Source organism: Dioscorea cayenensis, chromosome 20 (genome assembly GCF_009730915.1).
Source record: "Dioscorea cayenensis subsp. rotundata cultivar TDr96_F1 chromosome 20, TDr96_F1_v2_PseudoChromosome.rev07_lg8_w22 25.fasta, whole genome shotgun sequence".
In the NCBI taxonomy this organism is placed as follows: Eukaryota; Viridiplantae; Streptophyta; class Magnoliopsida; order Dioscoreales; family Dioscoreaceae; genus Dioscorea; species Dioscorea cayenensis.
This window is the reverse complement of record NC_052490.1, coordinates 25,804,616-25,831,411: the sequence shown is the minus strand read 5'-3', so window position 1 is coordinate 25,831,411 and position 26,796 is coordinate 25,804,616. Positions and strand designations below refer to the sequence as shown.

Sequence of the window (26,796 nt, the reverse complement as noted above, 5' to 3'; positions counted from 1 at the left end):
ATGCTCTCCAATTTGCTGCTTCTGGCATGTACACAATCCAATACATTTTTGTCTCCAATCTGGATGTTTTCAATGCGTTACATACTACTAATACTACTTGCTCATGGCGGCATCGACATCAGATCAATTTGGTCAATGATCTTCTCTTGACGGCTGGCTCTCCTCAACTCATCACTGTGCCTCGCATTTGGTTGGGTCCGGCTCTTCGGCTGGCATCTCATGCAGATAACCTTCATCTTATTACACTTTTCTTGGTTGGGCGTGATCTCCCCAAATGGATTATGAAATCATTCACCTCTCATGGTTTCTCTTTATAGTTGCTTGTCCCTTGTGGGTTTCTCTTTTGTTTTTGCTTTTTCTTGTTTTGTTTTTGTTTCTTGTTTGTTCTTTGGTTTGTAATTTCTGAACCTTTGTAATTTCGGTTTATTCTAATAAAATTAGCTCTGTGGAGCTCTTCCCTAAAAAAAAAAGAATGTCGATGATATTATGGCCTTGGATTAGCTTTCCTTTCCATAAGTGTTTTTTTTATAAGTTAAGCCTTTCTGGGCCCAAATAAAACAATTTGGATTAGCTTTTTTATAGAAGCATAAGCTGTAAAAAAAACAAAAATACTGCCTTTTTAATCAGGGTATATAATTTGTAATGGACTATTATAACTTTTCCTTTCCCTTTTTTCTTACTTTTTTTTTTCTTTCAAATACCTGTTTGAAACTCCCTTAATGGCTAACAAAAAACATGGACAAAGAAATTAAAAAGATTTATGCTTTAATATCGACCAAAAGAAAAAGTAAAAAAGAAATATATAGATATATATATATATATATATACATATAGCCAAGGGCTTCTTTCAAAATCAAAGCTATGATGGCCATGAAGCCAAATCTCCAACAATGGCAACACAGTATGCTTGAGAATGTCAATCAAATTCATCTTACATTATACATATCTCTTTACCTGCAACTGAGCTTGTGAAAGGCAGAAGTGGGAACTAAGACTTAGATTAAAATTTAGAGAGCTGTTGAAATAAGGATTCAGTTGTTCATTTCATCATTGTACTCAAAACCGCATACCACAATGGACTAGCAATGGCCTGCAATTCATCACTTGGAAGAGAAGATGGTTGCCAAATCTTTGTAAAGGCCTTTCGACCTTGTTCTGAATTCTCCCTTAGCCTTGTTATCTGAAGAAGAAGAAGTCACAGAGGAACTCTGGCTTCTATTCCACATCCAAAACCCGCTCTGGTTCTTACTGCTTGAAGGGTCATTATTTGTTGAGGCATTGCCTTCTTCTTGTTCTCTACTGAAACTTGCCTTGGCAAGTTCTCTAAGTTGTCTCAGCCATGGCTTGTCATTTCTTTGAACACTGCCGCCGGGAGAAGTATCCGTATTAGCTGCAGTTTCTCCATCCACTTGTGTGCTAACTGATAACAGCCGGTTTCCCGGCAGTATAATCAGCATCAATCCAATCAGAGTTGTCTTTAATCCTGAACAGAATGAGTCCTTACCAGGACTCAATCGTAAGATCTGTTTGTACAATGCATACCACTCGTTAATCATCTGCGCTGCAAAACAGATGATGAACATTACCAACATCATAACTCCTACACTGCTCTCAGCATCTTTGGATAAATCCTTCTCTAACTGGACAGAGCAAGCCACAAAAAATCCAAGCTCACTTGCCACGGAGATCAGCTCGACAAGCTGCACCTTCTTCTTTATAAATGGCTTTTTCAACATGAGAAAGAACAGCTGAAATGAAGTGAAGCAGAGGGCGAATGACGTAGGAACTTGAGAATGGCTGCTGGATGAATATATTCCAGCAAGTATTCCAAGAGAAACACGCTTCACACATTCTAATAATGTATAGTAGATTCTCAGAATGCCAAAGAGTTTTTGGATGAATGGGGCTTCGGCGTCTTCTGTTTCATCATCTGAAGCAATGATCCTATTGGGAGGGAACTCCTCGTTGTTTCTGCTACCTGATATCTGGGACAGCATATATTTGGGTGGGCCACGTAGGTCTTCAAACATAGGACCTAGTTGTGTTAGCCGGGCTGAGTTCAAATCATCTTTCATCCAAGTCCATTGGCCCCGTTTACCAGGACCTAGGCACACCCTGATGATCTCCTGGTACCAGTGGAACACCTGCCCCACTTGATGAACTTCCTTGTACTGAAGAAGTTTGCCCATTGTGATTCCAATTGAAAGAAACAAAATCAATGATAAAAGAAGAGATGCTGTGATGCCCAGTAGCAGGGAACCAACTATGATACCTCCAGCACATGTCCCTTCAAAAGTAAAGAAGAAAAGAAAGGATTCCATGTTTAGTGTAAACCAATGAGGATGATTCTAACTTAATGAAAATGTGACCATTGCTAATTTGATGTTTTATGGGGACATTCAATGTTTTTTGATAAAGCAAATTGATTATGGTATTTACCTTTAATAATAGTTACTGATGCTTGGCAGAGGCAAGGCAATGCAAGAAACATTAGGAATATCTCGAACCTAGGCATGATAAGTGCTCCGGAATCCTTCTGTTTGTCTGATTTGTTTCTCTTGACTTTTAAAGTCAATCGAACTATAACATGGAGCAGAAATAAGCCACCACCAATTACAGCTAACCAGAACATATTTCTGCTGAAGAGTTTCCAACTGTTGGGCGAAGATCAATTTGACCAATTATCAAAATGAAGTCATAGTGGCAAAAATCCATTCCAACAAGTAACAGATAAATTTGCAAACAAATATCTATAAATTTCATTCACATAACAATTATTGAGAAAGTAAAACACCGCTATGAAAGCAGAGACAGCAAGAGAAGAAAAGGAAAAAATGGAAGATACAAGCAAGCTCTTAAGGTGAGACATAATGGTTCTGCTAAGTTTATGAAGATAGCTTTGGATTGCAGGTCATGCTTGTAAGTTAATTAGAAAATAATTACCTACCCATTCTGATCTCCAAGAAACATCATAAATTCTGCTTCTGGCTTCATATCTCCATTCTGCAAGTAAAACATAAAACATCTATAAGAAAGTTTTTTTTCTTGACATTTTCAACAAGAGTATAGAAATAATGGGTTGAAGACCAAACCTCAATGAAAGATCTGTACTCCATAGGAGTCAGTGGTGTTCCAGTAATGGACATCTTTGTTTGCACCGTATTATTTAGTCCTCCCAACGGCTGTTCAGTAATGAACTGGTGTCTGTCAAATATATCAGAATCTGTCCCGACATAGAAGCCATGATTTTCAATAAATGCATCATCTCCTACTGTTTCCCATGGAAGTTTGATATGTGGGATAATCCACTGTATACCCCTTGCAAATTCATAGTACTCTATTGGCAAGTCAACTGCTAACCATTTAGACAGTGCAAAGACTTGGATATGATATGCAGTTCTCTGTACAAAAGCAGGAAACAAGATATTGTCATTTTTTTTCAATAAGTGCTGACAAAATCAAGTATTTAGTGAGTGACTTTTTATAATAGAATCTAGGGGATATTTCTGAGGCTAAAATGTAACCAATACCTTTAATTAACATGTAATGTAACTTCAGAAACATAAAACTTTAAAATGTAAGAGTAAGCAGTCTTCTCATCATAGTACTCAGTGTCAAATAATCTAATTTCCTTAATTACAAGCATGATGTATGCACCATTCTATAGAGAGCTGTGACATATTCCAATGGCAAACATCCTAATCATAACTAAAAGGATGATTTAAACCATCCTATCCAAGCTATGAAGATAATTAGGCTTGTACCATAAATAGTGTTCGTTATTTTCGAATTTTGGCAGGATTAAGGGTTTTCATGAAGTTAGAGGCTGAATCCTTGGCAGAACCCCATCAATTCGAGAAGTGTTCGCAGAGATGTGATGAGAAGAAAATCAACGCAGATTGATGTTAGATGAAAAAGAACTCATATGCTCTAAAAGGTTCAACCCTAATAAGCAGAAGCAATCATAGTAACTCTCTATTCCCAGCATGAGCTAATAAGAGTAGTGAAAAACTGTGGTGTGATCACTGCCACAAACAATTCCACACTAGGGAGACTTGTTGGGATTTACACAGGAAACCTCTCAATTGGAAGCCACAAACTCCCATGCAACCCAATCATGACCTAAAGGCTTTTCACTCAACTACAGAGGAGAATAAAAGCACTAAAACTAACTGCTCTTGGGACGACTTCATTCAACAAGGAATAGTTAAAACAACTGTATAGACTTTTTCAATCCACATAATTCTCTAATCCTACATTCTTTTTTTGTTCCTTAGCCCAGAGAGGTAATTACCTTAATCTGTTATCTTTAATGCGTTAATTATTTTCCTTCTGTCCATGGATAATAGATTTAGATGTCACTAATCATATTCTAAATTGTTTCTTCCTATAGCCCTTATCCAGTCAATCAAAAAATTAAGACTGCTGATGGTTCTCTCTCAACAATTGCTGGGAAAGGGTCAATTATCATCTCTAACACTCTAATTCTTCATAATGGCCTTCACACTCCAAATCTTTCTTGTAACCTTTTGTCTGTTAGTAAAATAACCGATGACTTGAAGTGTTGTGCTAAATTACTCCTAAATTGCCGTGAATTTCAGGAATTGGATATGGGACGATGACTGGGAATGCTAGAGAAAATGGAGGCCTCTATTACTTTGATGATGAAACTCTATGTCAGGAAATGCAATCCTCAAATCTTGGTGCATATTTTAGTTCTATTGATGATATAATGAGGAAGATACAAGCTGTATAAAGAAGTTTCTTGCAAAGGAATTTTAATTCAAGGATTTTGGATATTTGAAGTACTTCCTTGGGATGGAAGTAGCTAGATCAAGCAAAGGCATCTTAGTATCTCAGAGGAAATATACACTGGACCTTCTCAACAAAAAGGAATGATTGAGGGCAAACCAACTGTCACTCCTGTTGGGACGCAGTGGCTTAGGACCATAGTCCCACATCGCCTGTGGGAGACGCTTCCCTCTAGTTTATATACTACCACCAACCCTTCCCTGTAACTGCGGTTATGGAGAAGTTAGGGTGGTGGGTCCCTGTCTTAACATAGTATCAGAGCTATGGCTAGGATATTGGGTCCCACATCCGCTATGGGCCCAGGGGGGGTGTTGGGACGCAGTGGCTTAGGACCATAGTCCCACATCGCCTGTGGGAGACGCTTCCCTCTAGTTGATATACTACCACCAACCCTTCCCTGTAACTGCGGTTATGGAGAAGTTAGGGTGGTGGATCCCTGTCTTAACAACTCCTATGTATCCTAATACAAAAGTAGAAGTTTGACCACATGATACAATAGTTGACAAAGGCAGATATCAACGTTTGATGGGAAAACTAATCTATCTTACCCACGCTCATCTAGATATTGGATTCTCGATCAATGTAATTAGTTAATTTATGAACAACCCTTCCGAAGAACATATGGAGACAGTTTATAAGATCCTATAGTATCTTACTAAGGATCTAAGTAAAGGATTGTTTTCAAGAAACTACATATTGAATTGTTGAAGTCTTCACAAATGCAGATTAGACTCGATCCCCCTACTGACAGAAGATCAACATCAGGTTATTGCTCATTCGTGTGGGGGAACATGGTAACATGGCAAAGCAAGAAACAACCAGTTGTTGCCTGGAGTAGTGGAAAGTAGAATTCAGGGCATTGGCACACGGTATATGCGAAGGGAATATGGCTAAGAAGACTATTAGAAGAGCTTAACGTCAGCATAGAAGGACCTATTAGTAAGAGGAGTGATAGTCTGTCAACTATAGCCATAGCTAAGAATCCAACTCATCATGATAGGCTAAGCATGTTGAGATAGATCGGCACTTTATAAGTGAGAAAATCAAAGACAAGACTATCTCACTCAACTATGTTCCTACTCATCACCAAACTGTTGATATCCTAATGAAAGCTCTTCATCGTCCTAATTACCAAGATTTATGTTTCAAGCTAGGCATGATAAGCATATACAACCCAACTTGAGGGGAAATGTGGAAAACTATTTTAGGACGTTAACTGTATATTTATGTGTAACATAAATATGGTAACCATATACAAATGGAAAATAAGGGATATTTGTCAACAGATTTTTCTCATGATTTAGAATTATTAGTCAGCTAGTTCCTATTTTTGAGGATTCAAAAAGATCCCTTCCTTGGTGTATATGACCATGTTCTATTGAATGAAAAAGTGTGAACTTTTACTCTCAAAATTCTACGAAGTTGTAGTCTATTTTCTACTACTACTGAAAAGTTGGGCATTTTTCTTCACTGCTACAACTATTGAAAGTTGTTTTTTCTTTTGTTGCCGACATTGTTGTTATTGTTTGAGAGCTATGTGATGTTCTCCGACCACAATTATTAAAGCAAAAGATGTGTAGTGGAAGGACTCAATTCTCTGATGATTCAATGCTATGTTGATTTTGACTATATTTATTTTGCCAATTGTGTTAACAATTAGCACTTGATTGTAAAAGTTGGTGATTATACTGACCTCGATGCTCCAACTAGAGTAAGGTGTGTTAGCATGCTTTTATCATATTTAAGTTGATGTCATACTTGTGAAAGAATCAATTAGAATAGGTTTAATCCCCTATTTAGTCCCTCTATTTAGGTCAACCTGCCCTTTTCGTCCCTCTATTTTAATTTAATGCAGAAGTCACTCTATTATTTGAATTGGGAAATTCCGGTCCTCATGCTAACAACTGTTTCTTTTATCATTATATTCAGCTGATGTGGCATTCTGAGACAATAAAAAATTAATAAAATATCATCTAACCACATCTATAGTTAATTGGGATTGGCTAACTAACAAACTTAAGTTATCGGATCCGGGTCCGACAGAATCTGATAACCTAAACCTAAACCCCCTTTCTCTCTCCCGTCTTCCTCCATCCCTCTCTAGCCATCCCTACCAAAATCGCCCCCTAATCCGACCAAGCGGCTATCCCACATTCACGAGTAGTATTCAGGCTGAGAGTCATCTCACTTTTCTCCTTCTTCCTTCCTCCTTGCAGTCATCAAGAGCCACTCCAACCACTGATTAGAGCCATTAGCCATCCCCCCTCGTCGGAGTTGTTGCTGTCACCCTGCCAGCATTTCATAGAGCATCATCTACGAGTAGCGGAATCCCACCAAGCAGCCGCAGTAATCCCTTCATGGCAACATGCAAGTAATTCAAATTAGGGCTTCGGATGTCGTTTCTATTTTTTTTTTTTTTTTTTGTGTAAAATTAGAAAATACAATAGATGTTGTATTTGATATCCTTCAATATGTTCTGTATGACTTCAATATGGTTATACAAATAGTTTCTGTGATTTTACAATCTGAATGAGTTCTGCACAAGCAATTCTAATTTTCAAATAACTAAGTTTCATTAATTGGGAATTTCATTAACTGTAATGTTTGATAACAAGTCACAAAGTGTTTCATTAACGGAGAAGTTTCACTAACTTGGAAATTTCAATGGCTAACAGACATGCACATTCTCAAGAATTGTAGACAGAAGCAAAAATGGGTAAATTTCATTAACTGTAACATTTGCAAAACATCAGATATGCTAACAATCAAGAATTTCTCTAACTATAACATTTGACCTAAACATTCTCAGGATTTTCTCTAGCTTCAACTCCATCGCCAGTCATTTTTCTAGCTCCAACTCCATCTCCAGTCATGCTTTGTTGTGTTAAGATTCCTGGATAATCAAATTTTGTTGTAGTATGTTGATTTTGAGATTCATTTTGCTCCAATCTGTCTTTGATGGCCCTTATATTCCTTCTCATCTGACCATTACAAAACATCATATAATACACTGATTAGCTGCTGATAATACACGATGAGGGATGGCTAATGGCTCTAATTAGTGGATGGAGTGGCTCTTGACGACTGCAAGAAGGAAGAAAGAAAGAGCAAAGTGAGACGACTCTCAGCCTGAAATACTGCGCATGAATGGGGGACGGCCGCTTGGTCGGATTAGGGGGTGATTCTGGTAGGGATGGCTCGAGAGGGATGGAGGAAGATGAAAGAGAGGAAGGGGATTTAGGTTTAGCTTATCGGATCCGGTTAGACCTGGATTCGATAACTTAAGTTCGTTGGTTAGCATTCCCACTTAACTATAAACATGGTTAGATGATATTTTATTAAATTTTATAGTGTCTCGGAATGCCACATCAGCTGAATATAACGATAAAAGAAACGGTTGTTTGCATAAGGACCAGAATTTCCCAATTCAAATAATAGAGGGACCTTCTGCTGCCCAATTAAAATAGAGGGCCGAAAAGGGCAGGTTGACCTAAATAGAGGGACTAAATAAGGGATTAAACCATTAAAATATATCATTATAATATGTTAAGAAGCCAATCAAAATACTCATCATTATATTTTCATATTAAAAAGATTATAATTTTAAAATTAAGGGCTCGACTTACACATTGCTTCGAGCCTCAAATTGCACATACTATTTTTGTATTTATCTCATATCATGATATCTATTTATAGGCCTGGGGAAACCCAGAAAGAAAGGACAATTCGATTCTTTCTTTATCTCTTGTTTTTTTGGAGATTCTAGACTAGTAAAACTTTTGACAATATTTTCCTTATCCTGCTAGTTTGATCACTGTTCTCATCAGTTGGGCACGTGACTAGCCCATGTGGTTTTTATTTTGTCATATGTAGCTTTTGTTTCTTGGAAGGCTAGGATTCATTTTCACCACCTGATCTAAAGGCTTTGATTTATCAACGGTATAATTCCCTAAAAAGTCCCTTACATTTCCAAACTTAACCTTTTAATCCCTTTACTTTGAACTGTAATTTTTCAGTCCCTCTACAATTTTAATTTAGTCATGTCAGCCGCCCTAAACTCTAAACCCTAACCCTAAATCATAAAAATAAGGGGGACTAACATAGCTCATTTAAACATAGTAGAGGGACTAAAAGGTTACAATTAAAAGTAAGGGACTAAACAAGTAAGTTTGAAAAAGTAGCGGGACTATTTAGAGAACTATATCATTTATCAATCAATCAAAAGAAAAGTGTTTCATTTTTTTAGCAGATTTAAGACAGAAAACTCAGTTTTTGGCTGATGAGAAAGAAGCGCATAGCAAGAAGATAAAGGGGTAACCGAGTTTTACTTCTTGGTTCTTATAATAGTAGCCAATTCTTGCAAAGTGAAATTAATTACTCCAAAATTGGGCAATGTTAAGAGAAAAGCTTGTAGCAAATTGGGTTCTTGATAAGTGTAGAAATCGCATAATTTTTTGGGTTTGAACTAGACCTTACTTTTTATTCGATCATACATTTTGTTACTCATTTTTATATCAATTCTATTATTTTAGTTCAGATTATTGCTCCTCAATGTTGAAGATGAGTGGAATTTAGCCTTAAATCCATAGTTATTTAAAACATTTCTAAAAGAGACCAACAGCCCAACCCTTAAGCAAAGAGTGGAGAATAAACTAGATTCCAGTAAGAAGTACAGGCTATCTGTGCTACTTCTGGTGGATCAAAGCATCAGATAATTTAGAGGGCCCATGCAACAAGAAGCACGACCAGCTCATGCTACTTGGCTGACCCACCAAACGTGGCCAACTTCATAAACTCTAACCTGATTTCTCAATATGAAAGGCCGCCAAGGGATTTTTCCACGCATCTTGGGCTGCAATAACTAAGGTTTGATGACTTCAAGCACTTAGAGGCTTAAGAACTCATTAAAAGGAGGAGAAGATCGAAGATCGAGCCGAATTTATCGATCTACAAGCAAGGGTCTCATCACTGGGATTGAAAAGAGTTTTCTTCCTTTTTTTTTTTGTATTGCTTGTTCATGTTTAAATTGAACTTTATGGCTTGTACATCAGTCATGTGTGTGAACACTTTCGTTTTAGGATTGAGAGTAGCCATTTAATATAATACAAAAGGAAGAATTAGCTTTCTTTTCTTATTTATGTTTAATTGTTTTTTATTCAATTTTATGGTTCTTAATGCTTGTGAATGTGTTGAACCCCTCATTTGCATGATTTTAGACACCAAAGGAAGGATTGGAAAGAAACCCTAGAATTAGATATCATAGAACTTTTGAGGATTACTAGATATCATAGAACTTAAAGAATCTAATCAGATTCAATTACCATGAAAGTAGCAATTGGTCTAAATTAGATACCATACCATACTTTGAAAGGAAATAACGAATAGCGAATATCTTAGGGTATTTCACATTCAAAGAAATTAAAACCTAACTGAGAAGGAGTCAGTATAGAGGCTTCTATTTACTATTATGGTGAACCTTAGTCCTAGAAGCCTTAGAATCAAAATTTGACCCCTCAGCCATCGATTGCCTTAGCTTTTATTAGCTTTAGTTTTCATTGCACTTGTTTTCTTTGATCTTCCCATATATACATGTATTCGTCTAGATAACCCTAATTGCAAGAAATCGGTAATCAACAGTATAGTCCTCATATGAACGATATCTTAATTGCTGCTTAAACAATCCATGCACTTGAGGTTTACATCAATTCTTTTTAAGGTTGGTCTGTTGGTGCTCAAAAAGGTTAAATTTTTGTATTTTATTCTAATTTGTTGGGTCTTAAGCTCTAGGCAAAAAGCTTAAGTAATTAAATCATTATAATTGCTTTTTTCTTATAGTGGCTTTATTATTTAGTTTGCTCGTGGCTTTTCCCTTATGGGTTTTCTTCATAATTTGGTGTTCTTCATTTTACTTATTATGACCCAAGATTATTATGTACAATATATTATTTGTTCAGTTGATTGGTTTGGCTACTTTGATTATTTTCCTACTTTGGGTGACTGTTATTAGATTTTCTGTTGGGTGGTTATCTGTGGGTAATGTCATTCTGCAATGATATTATTTTTGCTATAGGGTCCCGACACTCATCCTATTAGCTAATTTGATATTTTGTTAATCATTGGTTTATCTTGGAATTATGGCTATATATATACATATATATCTTGCAATAATGTAAGCATAATTGACTAGATGACAATCCAGTTTTTGTACATTTATTATTCAGGACAATCTATACATTAGTAGGCATTTAGTTCTTGGTCAACTAAGCTACTGGAAGGTTAGAAGCTTTTATATCAATTGTAAATAACAAGGTTGTCAGACCCGGCCCGGGCATTGACCCGGTTGAGTCTAGGGGTCAGGGGTTGATGGGTTCAACCGGATCGAACCGGGGTTGAACCGGGGTCAATAATAAAATATTAAAAAAATATTATAATAATTAATAATGATAAAAACATAATTTAACTTATATTTTAATAATTAAAAAACATAACTATTTTAATTTATATCTTTTTTGTTATTTTTAAAATATTTAAAACATAATGAGTTTAATATTCAAAATTTTAGTTTAATATATAGATTTTTAAAAAAATATAAAAATATTAAAAAAACCCTAATCCAAGTCCCAAGACTTCAATCCCGGGACTCACAAAAATTCAAAAAAACAAAAATTTAAAAAAATACAATCTCTCTCCCTGCTCTCTCTTTCTCATTTACTTGCCGCCCCTTCGACTCAATCTCTCTCTCTCTCTCTCTAAGTCTCTCCCCGTCTCTCTCTCTCTCTCCCTCGCATCTGATCTAACTCTCTTCCGTCTCTCTTCTGTCTCTCTTCCATCTCCCTCTCTCCCTCGCATCTAACTCTCTTCCGTCTCTTCCATCTCCCTCGCAATCGCCGTGCTCTCTTCCATCTCCTCTAGCTGCGGGGCACCTCTTCCACCCACCGTGACCTTTTTTTTAATTTATTTTTAAAACTTGTTATCCGGGCGGCTCGGGCCAATGGATTGCCGGGTAAACCGGCCGGTTCACGGTCGAACCGGCCGGGTAATTAAATTAATACCGGGTTTTTTTACACCCGGTTCAAAAGCCATGCCCGGACCGGTCACATGGCCGGTTCCCGGTTTTTCCGGTTGAACCGGCCGGGCCGGTCCGGGTCTATCAACCTTGGTAAATAATAGTCCAATGTTCAGAATAATAATATCATCCACTCAATTCCTTACAGTCTCCTTTAATGTTCTAGTCAAAGCTAAAATAGTAGCTGTTTAGATCTATTTTGTTATCCTGACTTTTGTTTTATCCACCAGGAAAACCTTAAAACTCATAAATAGAGCAGTTTAGTGTGTTAAACCTCCGCCATTATCATGACTAGAAAATATGTAGATCTCAAGGATTAGCTAGCCATTTTTTAGTGCCTTTTTATTATTTTTCACAATTGTTTCTTATTTCTTATGGTTACCCTGCTTTGTCAAAAGAAAGAAGTTTTGATGGCTCCTAACTAATCCTTTCAGGAAACAGGAAAATTCTCATTATTAACCATTTAACCCTTCCGCCAAGATTTATAGATGTGATAATCATCCCAAGCACAAATCCAGATGGTCATATGGCCATAGATCCCACTGAAAGGATTTTAGAATGACACAAGATGATCTGTACAGTAATTATACCAAACATTAGAAAAAAAGTTGCATATCCTTGAACTCCTAGATTAAGGAGATATAAAACTTCTTTTTGCTCATTTTCAAGGAAAGTACCACCCTACACTAGTATTAGCTTATTCTAGAACAAGCCAATAATTCATGGATTAAGAGCAAAACTGACGAAGAAGTAAAAGATGATGTCTTATCTTAAGCTCATACCAAATACATATATCCCTGGAGTGGATGCTGATAAAAAAATAGAAAACAGTTGGAGTTTTGTGGACATACCAGAAGGTTTCTTGATGGTTCAGATATAAGATATGTTGTAGTCCTTGAAAATCCTCCAAATGAAATCAAGCTTGAAGTTGCAATGGTGAGAAGTGCCGCACATGTTGATGTAACAAGAAATATGACAGTTGTAATGACTGAAACCAGTGATGAGATCATGGGCACAGAATCTGTAAGCATAAAAACACCAATTTCAGCTGAACATCCCCAAATAGCAATTAGAGAAATATAATCCGTTGATAATAATACTAAACATTAAGATGGTATAAACTGAAGAAAATAAGAAGGAAATAATTCAGAATGCAACAGAGATGCCTTCATGAGTTAATAGTGTTCCAAATCTAATAATTGAGTCGTCAAATATAGGAAAGAAACAAAGACAATGTTGCAATTGTTGAATGTTGACAGTGCTATACTGATGAAATTTAATTAGAATAAAAACATTAATAATAACTTTTCATAAATTATTCACTATTAAAGTGATTATAATGAAATTGTAATGGTTCTTGGCAGGTGATCACATTACAAATAGTAAAATCGATCAAATTAGAGAAAGAAATTGTCTTCTAATTGCTCTGCTAGATCATCAAACAAAATAACTGAGGATATAAGAATAAAAAGATTTGTATGGAGAAGTTGTTTTAGGGCCCTGCTTACTCTTCTAATAGCTCAACTGTTGAACATTTGCTCTATATTTGGTCTAAATTTTAAATGAAAACATTATTTTAGCAATCCCATAAGTTATAGTGGAATTTCAATTTTATTAATACAAAATTTAGATCAAAACAGTGCAAGTATTAAATTCCATGATTCTCTTGTCTCCAAATGACAAACAGTCATTGTTGTTAATGAGCATTCACAATTTCTGTACAAGGGACCACAAGTCTTTCTAGTGTGTTTCACCCTGAGGCAAAATATATTAAATTTGCATTTAGGGAATAAGCATATTTAACAAAAATTAAGTTTAAATGGATCTTATGAGATCATATAATATAATTCATAATAACTTTCTTATGAGTAAACTATTCAATTTAGTCTAAAATTGCAAATTGTAAATTTGAAAGATATAAGATAGAAATAAAATTCCAGGAAATATGTTTCTACATTTTAAAATGGGATAATTTGGCTAGTTGCACGTCACACAAAATTGCTACTTCCATAATAATTTATGAGAAATAAGCGCAAAATCATGAAAATTTTCTCATGAAAGAAATAAAAATAGAATCTTACATTTTGTCACTTCCAGACGGTTGGATGCAAGGTTCCTGTTTCCAGCCAGGTCCATTGTTGCATTTTCAGGAACCTCAACAGATATAAGTCGGTCTTCAGCTTGGATCTGAATGGTGTATATGCTCTTGCTTAATTCAGAAAAGCTGTCCAACAGAGAGACAATGTCAGTGGTGGGAAACTCTCTTCTAATTCAAGTACCAACTATACAAATGAACAACACTCATTGCCAATTGCATTTGTAACACACAAAAGAACTTGCCTTAGCAAACGCCCTCCATAGATCTGTGCAGCTGAAGAATTGAAGTCAATGACGGGCTTTGCAAACTTCACCAGTACTAGTATATTACGTTCCCTGGTCTTTATATTAGGAGTTGTCCTGACCACAACTGAAGGTCTTTGTGCATCTATCATTTCATGCCATTTTCATGGTTGAGCACAAAGATATAACATCATATTCTAGAATTTCATCTCAAGAAAGATGCTAGAGATGCAGCTAAATAGCATAAATCTTAAGTTGTTAAGGACCAGAATGCCCGGGCATAGTCCACTGTTTAGGTTTAAAATATGCAAAATTCATAGTCAGCTTCCTTCGAGCAAGTTACAAATATAGCCTATTTAAATGCCTCATAAGGACTCTATTCATTCAAAATAATACTTTTGATAAGTCAACCATGGCTACTCAGACCAATTTATAGCAACAGAGCTTTCAAGTTTCAATTGTTATTTTCTTCATCAAACAAGTGTCTTTAAATTTCTAACTTTAGCATGGGAATAGATGAAATTTGAAACTTTTAAAGATCAATTATGAAAGGAAAAGAATCAATATCTAACTCTTCATGGCACAAATCATTCTGAGCTGTTAGTTACTATTCCCAACTCATAACAAGTTTTAGATTCTTTCATGACACTTAGCTGGCACCTACAAAAATATTTATAAGAAATATATCTTTTTTGTTGACAAAATATTTTCATAGTTCTATTTAATGGAAAAGTATCCAAAACTCTTTCAATTCAAAACTTATAATTACATTTTAGGAGATAAAAAGTACTGAAACTTATTCAATTATTTCCAATAGTTAATAAGGCCATGCTTCCACAACATCATCATTGCAACCTGACCACCGTTAAAGAAATAGAAGCTCAATTCTAGATGAATTTGAATGATCTGTATAGGTACATACCATACAGGAAAGTGACTGGATCTGCTGGAGAAACTGGAGTTCCTTGCCTGCTAATTATAGAATTTGTTTCACAAGTAACAGTGACTATCGTAATCATAGGTATGTCTCTCACCTAAAAATGTAACCAAAGATCAAATTACCTACTAATTATGAAGGGAATTTTAGCAATGTAAAAAAAAACAACTTACCACATAACCAAACCGGCGGTTCCCAATGCTGCTACTGTTAGTAGGGAGAATTGAACCACTACTTGCACGAAGGACACCAAGAATTTCTGTGGATGAATTAAGTACAGGTTCTGAGAAATATAAATAAATTCTCAGATTCTTGGCAATGTTTGTTGCTTCAACTATCCTCATCTCGCCATTTAGTTGAAGTAGCTTTTCTGGAATGTGAGTTCTCAGGTTTACATTGACATCTCTCCTATCTGAAAGGTCAGACTGTCTAAAAGCTTAGCGGCCAAAGTTAGAATACTCCACTTATTAAAAGGTGAATTGTAGTGGAAAATGATATGTTCAAGACCAAATGAATGTAATGTCTGTAGTTTTACTAAGCTCATGGTGAACAAAAATTTTACTCATTGAGGATATGCAATAGGCGTTTATTACAGAAAATGACACTAAGACTTTAGAAAATAAAGCGCATGCATAAGTACCATTTATAAAAATTGAGAGTACAACATAACGTAAGTGATTTTTTCTAAAAGATTTAGTGGCCAAAGGTAGAAGAATTGACTTATCAAAAAGTTTGCAACAGATTAAGAAACTGAACGATCAATGGTAAGTCCAAGAGCTAATGAGTGTACTATTAGGAGTTTTCAAATGGATACGGAGAACAAAATTTTGAACAATTCATTCTGAGAGTGCACCATGCTAGTTTATTGAGAAAATTACTACATTTTAGAAATAAGCTTTAATTTAGAAATAAGCACAAGCATAAGATCCATTGGTAAAAGTAAAAGGTACAATGGACAATAACTGATTATTCCAAAAGATGACTAGAAAACCTATAATGGTCCCATTTAAGAAAATATGCAACAGTAGAACTGTGTGTTTAACTTTTTGGCATTTGGGTGGTGTTCAACTGGGGTTGAGTTGTGATAAGTTTTTTGTGAGGGTCATTTAATCCAAGTTATTATCAGTTTTAACTTAATTCTTACTAATTAAAACTAGATACTTTTTATTGAAATTGTAGATAGTCAACCATTTTAATATTAACTAATAAATTCATTATTTTGATTAATTATTTTGTAAAAAGAGCTATTCTCACTTCAAATTATTAGCTAGCTTGGAAAATTTGGAATAACTTGGGATAACCTTGGCAAACTAGTTGTGATGATTTTAAGAAAAGTTTAAAAAATACCAGAAAAGGGCTTGACATTAGTATGACAAAATAATATCTTTGCAAGATGTTGGTAGAACCTACAAATAAGCTAATTTAATAAGCTTATCAAGCCAATCAGAATTCTAAGTAGAAACGATCATCTCTCTTAACCTAGTAGATTCAAGCATTTCCATGATCGAATCTCAAATTCATTGAATTGCAGTGAATAGAATTTAACAGGGATATATGTAAATAAACTCTATAAGTGGAGTTCCATAAATAAATTCCAATCCCTGATAGGAGATATTAGAGTAACTAATACTCTCACATTAGTTAAGTTCTATAAGGTATTCACAAAAAAATTAAGATGATCCTTCAGAAGGATCAAGATGAAAAACCATACATTCCAAGTGGATGCCATGCTCTGTTCAATAAACAACAGATAGAGCTATGACGGTTAATGATAGGGGTATGCTATCTTTGCTAAATCAAATAACATTAAAATCATTGGAAATGCGGCAGGGCCAGCCTAATTGAAATGGATGATGCACAGATCCAACAAGAAGCCCTCTTTGAGATATGCATGTTTCTAGGGTCATATATTGAGGTAAATGTCCAAACGAAGCAAGTTGACATCTAAGAAAAACAAATTGAAAAAAGAATCACAATGAGCATTAATAGATGATAGTTGTAGACTAGTTAACTCAATATACAGGCCATCTACTGTGCCGATAACAGATGAGCACCAAATTGTCGTAATGGGCATGAAGCATCAATTAACTACCTTAGGCAATGACTAAGTTATAAAGTCTGATTTAAAAGGTCACATTAGTTTGGTAGGCATTGAGTAAATCCAAAGCAATCAATACCCCAGGCCCTGCATATTCCGCAAGATGACTTCCATGGGAAAACAAGTGTGCACAATGTCTCTAAGAAGAAAGGAACACTATTGGTCTCCAAGTGTTGGGGCACAATGTTCATTTTGCAAGGAAGAGCCACTTATCTAAATGCGCATAATAAAGTAGAATTCAGCTGTATAGAGTATCCTTAATATTATATAGTTTAAAGGGATTAATTCATACAGTGTAAGGAATGATGCAATGAAAAGCATGGAGGGAAGCCATGACTTTCTTGCTTTGATAAAACTTATTACATAATATAATCACATACAGTGTCACACACACACATGGTTACTGTTGCATTCGTGTAAATGAACATATATATATAAATTTGTGCATATGCATGTTAATTGTATGTACCAGCATATCTATGCTCATTCATGCACATGTGTCAATGTCTGTCTACGTTTCTCTAAATGTGTTATTTCCCATGCATATGGTAGCTTCTGAAGCAAAAAGAAGATCAGTGAAAATTGTAGATTCAAAGTAGTTTAGTCTTCTTCGTTATGTTGGGATGCAATTAAGATTAATTTGTCCATGGAGTACATATAAACAAGTATAAAGCGCAAGAAACCAAGTCTAAAATAGAAAGAGAGGAGAGGGGGGTGGGGGTGGTGTGGTGCGGTATAGTTTTTTATAAAATGAATATAAAGAACATTCAGCTGGATTGTCTAGCAATAAAGGAGCAAGAGGAAACAAGAGGAATACCGAAATGTAAAATAAAGGTGGAATTTGATGTTCTGATAAACCTGTTTCCTGCAAGGTCTGTGCAAAAACCCTTATCCATCACCAATATTAATCGTCCATATAACTCATTATTTGATACTCCAAGGACAAGGGAGTATTCAATATCTGGTCGGAGGACCTTGAGAGTAGAAGGCATAACCTGGCCAGCTCCATAAACAAGAAGCTACAGAAAAGAAACAAATAATTACTACAAAAAAATCCTTCACTTAATCAAGCAATATAGACAGAACTATTAACCCGCACGAGAGTACATTTTTTAAATCACGCATAAAATATTTCTACCATTGATGTAGTAAAAAAAAAATCCAGTGATGTCTCGGTTGAATTTCTTAACATAAAAGAAACTAAAAAAATATAAACAAGAACTATTTTGTCCACAGCTGTGAGATCATTACAGAACAAAGTCATGTAAAACAATAAGAGAAGGTTTTGAAATCTTCCAAGTATAATATTTAAGGGATCTCGAAGTTATAGAAGAAAATTTCTAAATTTACCTTCGGAATTCAAAGATGTCTTCATGTTCAAATTACAGGTATTTAGAGCATCTAAATCTAGCTCCACCAATACAAGGTTCAATGGAAGAACATGCAACAATACATTTGAAGCTTTTGCAAGAGAAGTTGGAGCAGCAAAAAGTGAAGAGATAAAAAAAATATGAGTGACGTACAAGAAACACTATGTATCTATTGCAGAAGTCTAAAAGTAGTTGCCTACTTACATTACAATCATTCAAAGAACACCTAAACCCACCACCACCAGTACAAGGTTCACTAAAAATAATATGCACTGGTACATTTGATGAATTTGTAAAAGAAGTTGCAGCTGTGACATATGCAGTAGGAGAAATTGTATCTGCAAGATGAAAGAAGCTTAGCAAGTTAAATAATTCTGAATATTGGATGTAATGCGTGATGAGTCTATGTCAAGGATATCAAACTAGAACCCAGATAAAGGTAACAAAAAGCAATGAAGAATACAAAGGAAAAAATTAAAATTCTGCCCAGGAGATAAATGCCATTGCCAAAAAAAGAAAAAAAGGAAAAAAACAGTATTTTAGATCCGTAGAACAATCTTTATGGTTAGGATAGTGAGAACCACAATATGCACATATCCTGAGCAAACAACCGTAAGTGTTAAGAAGATCACAGTGGTGTTTGCACTCTCTGTATAAGACAATTGAATATATAGGTCTGGGTTATAGCATGCAATCAATTTAATTAAAGTAAAACTTAAAAACTTAGGATTACACGTGCTATGCCCTGCCGTAAAACCGATTTCACCTCTTCCATGCAAGGATCTCTAGCATCCCTCTAGTTACTAGGGTACAACAAACCCAAAGAATGGAAAACAAAGAGCAGGAAGCAAAATAAAATAAAAAATATAAACTACCCATGAAGTGAGGACCATCATCGTCATCGGGTGCGCAAGTGCACCGTCAAAAATGTGGGCCAATACAAGCCCAAAAGACTAATTCAAGAGGACAAGGAAGAAACCATATATATGTAGGTGAACCTTTTTTGTTCATTTCCGATGTGGGACTATTCACAAGAGAAAAGAGTCAACTAGCTTAGTTGTAAATAAGGAACTTGGGTGTAGCCCAGCTATAGCCATGGGCTTGGGCCAACCCAGTTCCAACAATCCCCTATTACAACCGCTATCTAGGTCACAACAACAAAACATATGCATAGAGTGATTATTATTGAGAAATCTATAAGAATGTTAGGATTTCAAGCAAGATAGTAGTAAGGAATTATGAATAAAAGATTTACAAAGTCAAGACAAGACACATAAAAAAGACAAAAGGAAGTACTTGTGCTTTCAAGATCATAAACTAAGACGTCTTTACAAGAATTGAATCTCAATTTTCAGTAAAGTTTCCAACTGATAAGAATGGTAGTGAACTAGGTCTTGAACTACAACCCATTACAAGCAATAGTGTGGGCATATGTATTAGTGTGTTTGACATTAGGTTTGAAAGATTTTCCTTTAGGAGAGAATTGACTGCCCCCACGGGAAGAATGGGAGCTCCAAGGTTAGGCTGTCACTATGCCCAGTCAAGTATGGCCATTCCTTATGAGAATCTACAGCCTTGGAAAAGAGTCAGTCTCCCTCCTTAATCTTAATGATATTGCAAACTCCCATAAGACCCGGAGAATCAATCTTATATCTAAGGGTATTAGAAAATCGAGTTCAAGAAGGCAGGAGTTTCCTCAGAATAATAGACATAATATGGCTCTCAGTACAAGCAGCACCACAATTCTCTACGGCGTTAAGGTAATCCTAGAAGGTGTGAATCTGCTCAACACGTCAACACCATCCACCATCTTATGGTTCTCAAACTCAATACTCAGGTGATTGATCATAGTGGCATTATTAGGTCTTTACTCCCTGTCTCAAAAGCTTGCCACATATCCATATATGAGTGTTGTAGTAAAAATATTTGTCATAAAGATGATTAGATAGGATACTAAAGATCCTATACCTACAGTGAAATTCAATTTCTTCAGGGGACTTGCTAGTAGGTGCCAATGATTGAGATTAATCAAAGGTCAAAATCAATAATCGACGAAATCCATTGGTGCCAAAATCAAAGGACTCAGAATCAGAAAGATTCCAAAGGGCTGAGTGAAGTCCTGCAAAGAGCCAAAATTTGGCTTGGTTTATCTATCTCCTAAATTTATTTCTGTCAAACTTGGTTGGTCTACAAGCAGTCTCAGATTGTGCTTCAGACATGATATATAATGTATATGATAATCAAAAGTGAAGGGAAACTAATATGGTAGAATTTCAACAATATAACAATGTGAATGTATAGAAATTCAGTAACTAAATAGTAACTATAAGCAAAGCAACCAAGCTGATAGAGTATATATATGCAGGAATTATTCAGCTACAATCCAGAATTAATTCAGCAATTTTATATAACAACAATGTAGACTAAAAGGTATATCGAAACAAATCAGCAGGACAGGATGCTAACAGTAACAATGTATGCAGGCGGTATATACTGAGTTGCTAACATGACAATATTAATACAACAGACATAATTCTAATGAAACAGTGATATAGCAATCAATGCAGCAGCAGCAGAACTGTTCAACAGGATTCAGGCATTAAACAGCTGTGTTGTTTAACAAAATTCAAACATCAAGACAGCAGTAGTGATCTTGATTAATACGATTCAGGTGTTAAAGCACTAAAAAACAACATGCAAATCTAAAACTATAGTAAATGGATCAACCAAATGAAAATGGCTGCATAACATTAAATAGTATAATGTAAGATTTCACAATGATTGCACAGGAATTAGAAATTTGAGCATAATCAATGCAACAGTTACAATATTTGAATAGAATTGACAAATTTAGAACAGTAATGTAATACTTACAGGATTTGAATTTCAGAACAGTAATCCTCTAAGACTTAATAGATTCAGAATAGGTAATATGACAGTGTTCAGATGGGATTAACAGAAATTTCAGGTAAGCACACTTATAATCACAAAAAATCAGTCATAGGTTGTTGAATATATAAATCAAGATTATAGCATAAAACCAATTTAATTAGAAACAGTAAATGCAAGTAAAACTTCCAAGACTGGGGTTAGACTTGCTAAGCACAGTACTCATACCAATTTCGCCCCCTCCATGCAAGGATCTCCAGCATCCCTTGGTCATTGGGGTACAACTAATCTAAAGAATGGAACCTCTTTGCCTAGCACGTCTCGGAAAGAATAGAAGTGTCATCCAAATATGTAAAAGACAGAAAGAGATTGAGGACAAAATAAAGATGCTAGCTGGTGGGGTTTCACAGGGAAAACAATCAAAACATAAAGCAATGGAAGACTTTGATCCAATAAATCCAAGATATATATCTATACACCACCACAGGTGCTTTGCACTGGGGGTGAGAAAAAATTCCGAATCCAATCATCAGATCTGGTATTCGAATTTTTTGGGAGAATTTTTTTGGGTACCCGATCCGGAAAACCCAATTGAGTACCCAATCTGAATTTTTAAGATGCCCAATCTAAATATTTAAGATAAAAACAGATCGAAGTTGGGGTCGAGACAAAACAAAAACCAGGTACCCGGATCCAATCCAGTTTTAAACATAATCCTATATATATTAAGAATTTAATATTATTTTTAAAATACATAGCGTACCTAATTTTTACATTATAATTGGGCAACTTATTTTATTTGGCTTATAAAAATATAAATGTAAATAAAAGTTTCTAATAGAAAAATTATGAAAATTGAAATATGGATAATTAGTTAAACAAACTGAATGAATATCACATATAAACCATATTTATGACATTTCTAAAAGTGAGGAGTAAAACTTAGAGCAGTAATATTTTAAAGAAAAGCTCTTTCACTAAATGCACTTTGTTAGGTGCTAATTTGAATAATATTAAGTGCCCCTATTTATATGCTATTAAAAAGTATTTCATTTATATCCATCAAAATAGTTAATTACAAAAAGAAAAAAAATAGATGTATTCTTTTTTTTTTTTTGGAAACAATAACTTTGCTCACAACAAAACAAATCTTTATTGAATATAAAATAAATTACAAGAAAACAAATATTCTAATTTAAACAAAACTTAAATTCGGATTCGGATATCTAATACTTGATCCAATTTAAATCGAATACCTAGTTCCGGTACCAGGTATCCAGTTTAAACTGATACATATCAGGCTTTTTCAGGTCCGAAAAATAGAGCACCTGAACCGGTTTTGCTCATCCCTGCTTTGCACGACCACCACCACATGCCGGTGCGGTGCATGCGTGTGTTATGTAGAAAGCATGGCCCAACAAGAGCCCAAAAGACTATTTAAAAGGGCAAGGGAGAAACCATATACAAATTGGTGAATTTTTCAATCATTTCTGATGTGGGAATCACAAGAGAAAAGAATCAACTAGCTTAGGTTTGGTTATATATAAGAAACTTGGGTCCGATCCAACTACAGCAATGGGCTTGGTCCGGCCCAATTCCAATAAAAACTACACAAGAACTTCTATTGAAACTATTATTAACATAACAGCCTAAACAGTCAAAGCTGATTGGTTTGGACCAAAATTAAAACTAAAACTATATTTAAAACTATGGTTGCACATATATAACCTTTCTTCAACAAGAATATTCACTAAAATTTACATAGCATTAAAATCCATTTGCATTAAAATGCACTTCTAAGCAGTTTGTGAATCTTTCATACATAACAATGCAAAGGCAAGAATATATACCTTGGAATCACAATTCCTACCCACATTATTATCTTTCATGCGTCAAAGCTTTGCACTTTCAAGATTTAATCATATATTTATAAGCTCTACTTTGTGGAGCAATCCATTTGTAATCAGATTAGCCCTAAGAATTCAATTCCCAATTCAAGCTTCCACAAAATAAGAGGTATACAGGCGTACATATTTTTATCATCAAACGGCACAATGTTTGTAACCTCTAACTCAAACTCGATATCAATGCACTCCATGATGATTTAAACTCAATATTCCTTAACTTTTATGCCAGTTTCTTTAATCAATGATAATTATGTCATCTCACATTGGAACAAGGCCTAGGGATGTTCATTGATTGGTTCAGTAGAATTTTAAACAAACCACACAAAGCATATCAGAATTATACTAAACCAAACTGGACCAAGTTAGATAGAAAAAATAAACCAAAACAAACCCTCAAGTTTCTTGCAATTTCAGGTAAGATAATATAATTTTAATAAAAACTTATAAATCAAAAACATGTTGTAGAATATGAAGAGTAGATGAGAGTTAAAAAAATTTTATTTTACTAAACTAAACCTAACCAAGTTTGGTAGAAGACCGGACCGAACCAAAATGAACCGAACCTCCAGGCTTGAGGTATAAATAATTTGATTTTATAAAAATTACACTAATAAATCAAAAACAAATTGTAGAAGAGCTGGTAGCCACTAGAAGAGTAGATGTGATTTTTTCTAAAATTAGTTTGAATATTAAAATAAATATATTCTTTATATGTTGAATTGTTTAGCCTGGTTCATTTATTAATACCCCCAAATTGAACGCAATCAATTTGAGGTAAAGAACCGAATAGAACCAAAATTTTTACAGCTCAGTTTGATTCATAACTATCAAGTTGGTTGACCATCTCTAGCAGGGCTCACGGGGCATTGTTTCATCTCATCTTTTATTTTGTTTATAGCATTGTATATGTTCTCTTCTGCAAGATAAATCTAGTGCGTACCAAAGAGAATTGAAAGTTACCATAATTACTGCAGTAATCATGAAGAGTAAGATTGTTTGTTAATTGTGTGAAAAAGCAAAAGGATTAGCATTAATCACTTTACATTAAAATTCTGCTAGAGTGAAGGAAGAAGATGCCTCACCAACAACCCATGCATAGCTTTCACAATGTGCTCCCCCGGACCATTTTATGCAGACCTCAAGTGTATGTTGTCCATCCGACAGGCTGGCATATGATGTTTCTCTAGATTCACAGTTTGTGTAGTTATAGTGGTCCAACTGCATTAATGTGGACATGATCTTAATCAGACAGAGGAAAACATTCACAGCAACTAAATAGACTAACTATCTTGGCAGGTTCTGAGAACAAACTCCGTAAGTTTCTCCAAGAGCACTAGTATCTCACTACGTATGTGTTTTTAACAAAGTTCTTTCAGTGGCTCAGATAATAGAACTGAGGACAAACAAATGTGATTTCAAAATTTTCAAATCAGTCTTGGTTTCAAATCTTGCTACTAAACTTGATAAAAGAAAGCTAGTTAAAAGTTGATACTTCCAATTCTTTCTCCACTAAAAATGACGCTAGATAAAATCCAAAAGGAAATGCTTTTCATAAACCTTTTGGTCCAAATACTGTTATCATCAACTGATCCGCATTATATTATCATATTTTGACAAACTAGTCTTCCATTGTCAATAGCATTTACTAACCAAAATTATTTAAGACTCTGAATTATCTTTCACATTGGAATTACATAAGGTTATACAAAATGTTAAAACATATTTTTAACTAATTAAACACAATTAATCTGATGTTGCTTCTTGTGCCTCTGGCAAAATGGAACAAAGCTACTTGATACCATATCCTTGACAGATGATCCATTAATTAGGCTCCAAATTGTCAGTTGGCTTGCTACTACCATGTTACTGCCATGTGGCCTTTGTAACAGCCAAATCAGGAAGATTTTGATTGAAGGGAATTGCGGGAGACTATCAGGTTGGGTTAAGGAAAGGGAATCCATCATGTGCAGATGGGAAATGTCAGAGAGTAAAAGTTGAGCAGTTTCTCAGCTGCTCACTTTTCATTAAAAAGTTGTCTTTTATGGGCTTGCCTGTGAGAAAAACTGAGTTAATAATTTCTTCTCAAGATCCAAAGGAAAGAAAAGAAAAATACTAAGTGTCTATCACTTAGATTCAGATAAACCCAAATACTCAATATCTTCTTCTCTTTACTAAAGCAATATATATATATATATATATATAAATTATAATTACTGCATAGAAATTAATTACCTTGCAAGTGAAACGACAATCACCGCAGGAAATTATACTAAAATTGCCCTTGTTGATGATTTCAAACTGGAATGCAGCCAAAGGGGAAGCAGAGAAAGCAGGGGGTGCTCTCAGGAAATGCAAAGCAATGTCAGACCCAGCATCTATGGCAGTTATCAACAAATGGAAAGGGAAGAATAGGGTAAGAACAAGGAGTAGAAGAGGCCCTAGCATCTCTTCTTCCACAGAGTACTAATCTCACAGAGCTTTTCAGAGTGTGAGAGAAGGACAATGAGGAAGAGGAGTTATCAAACACATTCCTGGGAAAGAGAGAGAGAGAAAGAGGGAGTAGCAGTGAGATGCATGATTGATTGTTAGAAAGATATGGAGGGAAACAAGCAAGATCATGGTTGGTTCTTGTGTGTTTGTCATTTTGTAGTGGATATGGGTAGCAAGATTGTACAGCCTTCAACCTGTGGTGTGGATTTCAATTTTTCACTTGCTTCACACTTTTGTTTTATTTTATTTTTTAAAAAAAAATTATTTATTTGTTAGCTGAGTTTTTGCTTATTTGGCTGAATTTAGCAAAAACTCAATTGCGGTTGGTTCTTGTTAGTTTGTTGTGGATAAGGGAGCAAAAATTGTACTGTATACATCACAGTATGTGGATTTCAATTTTTCACTTGTGATATTCCTTTGTTTTTTTTTTTTAATTATTTATTTCTTTTTAGAGGTTTGATTTAGTTTAAATTAGCCAAACCAGGAAAAAGTAAAAGAAAGACGACAACAACTAGGTTTGATAGAGAAGGTTTAGCTTGAGCTATGATGAGACTGCTCTTTTTTTTTTTTTGTGGTTTCTTTATTGTTTATTTGTTAGGAATTAGATTTAGTTAAGCATAGCAGGAAATTTAGTTAAGTACAGAAGCTTTAAGTTGATTTTTAACTAGTTTGTGTGGACTTCAATTTCACACCCAGAAAAAAACTTGGTCTAAAATTTTTAATGGGATGCTTTAGCTTGATGTTGTGTAGATTTCAATTTGGCAGCATAAAAATCTTGGTTTTACAGAGATACTGTGTCTTTCTGTTCAATTTCATACTCACAGTACTCAGTTGTGTATGTATATATATACATTGATAGGGTGGACAAACCATCTTCACTTTAGAAA

At 35.0% G+C, this 26,796-nt stretch overlaps 1 protein-coding gene across 2 annotated transcripts; it reads right to left on the bottom strand.

Annotated features, from left to right (window-relative positions):
• Positions 1-842: 842 nt before the first annotated feature.
• On the bottom strand, positions 843-26,024 carry LOC120251593. 2 transcript variants are annotated; one of them, XM_039260171.1, is made up of 13 exons: positions 25,652-26,024; positions 24,502-24,637; positions 18,828-18,961; positions 18,071-18,272; positions 15,329-15,567; positions 15,141-15,252; positions 14,219-14,363; positions 13,960-14,102; positions 12,730-12,899; positions 3,093-3,401; positions 2,948-3,003; positions 2,440-2,654; positions 843-2,287 (listed from the first exon to the last, which is right to left on the bottom strand). In XM_039260171.1, exons 1-13 carry the CDS (start codon positions 25,862-25,864, stop codon positions 1,101-1,103), a joined length of 3,261 nt encoding a protein of 1,086 aa, XP_039116105.1. In that variant the 5' UTR covers positions 25,865-26,024; the 3' UTR covers positions 843-1,100. The 2 variants fall into 2 exon arrangements, with proteins under 2 accessions (XP_039116105.1, XP_039116106.1); XM_039260172.1 differs by lacking the exons at positions 18,828-18,961; positions 25,652-26,024 and having other exon boundaries at positions 24,502-24,633.
• Between the last annotated feature and the right edge of the window lie 772 nt (positions 26,025-26,796).

Coding starts and splice junctions, on each gene's coding strand:
- LOC120251593 (XM_039260171.1), bottom strand. CDS start 25,864: ATGCTAGGGCCTCTTCTACTCCTTGTTCTTACCCTATTCTTCCCTTTC. Junction 3,402..12,729: donor AACCATCAAGAAACCTTCTG/GTATGTCCACAA, acceptor GCTTTTGTACAG/AGAACTGCATATCATATCCA. Junction 2,655..2,947: donor TTTCTTGGAGATCAGAATGG/GTAGGTAATTAT, acceptor TTCGCCCAACAG/TTGGAAACTCTTCAGCAGAA.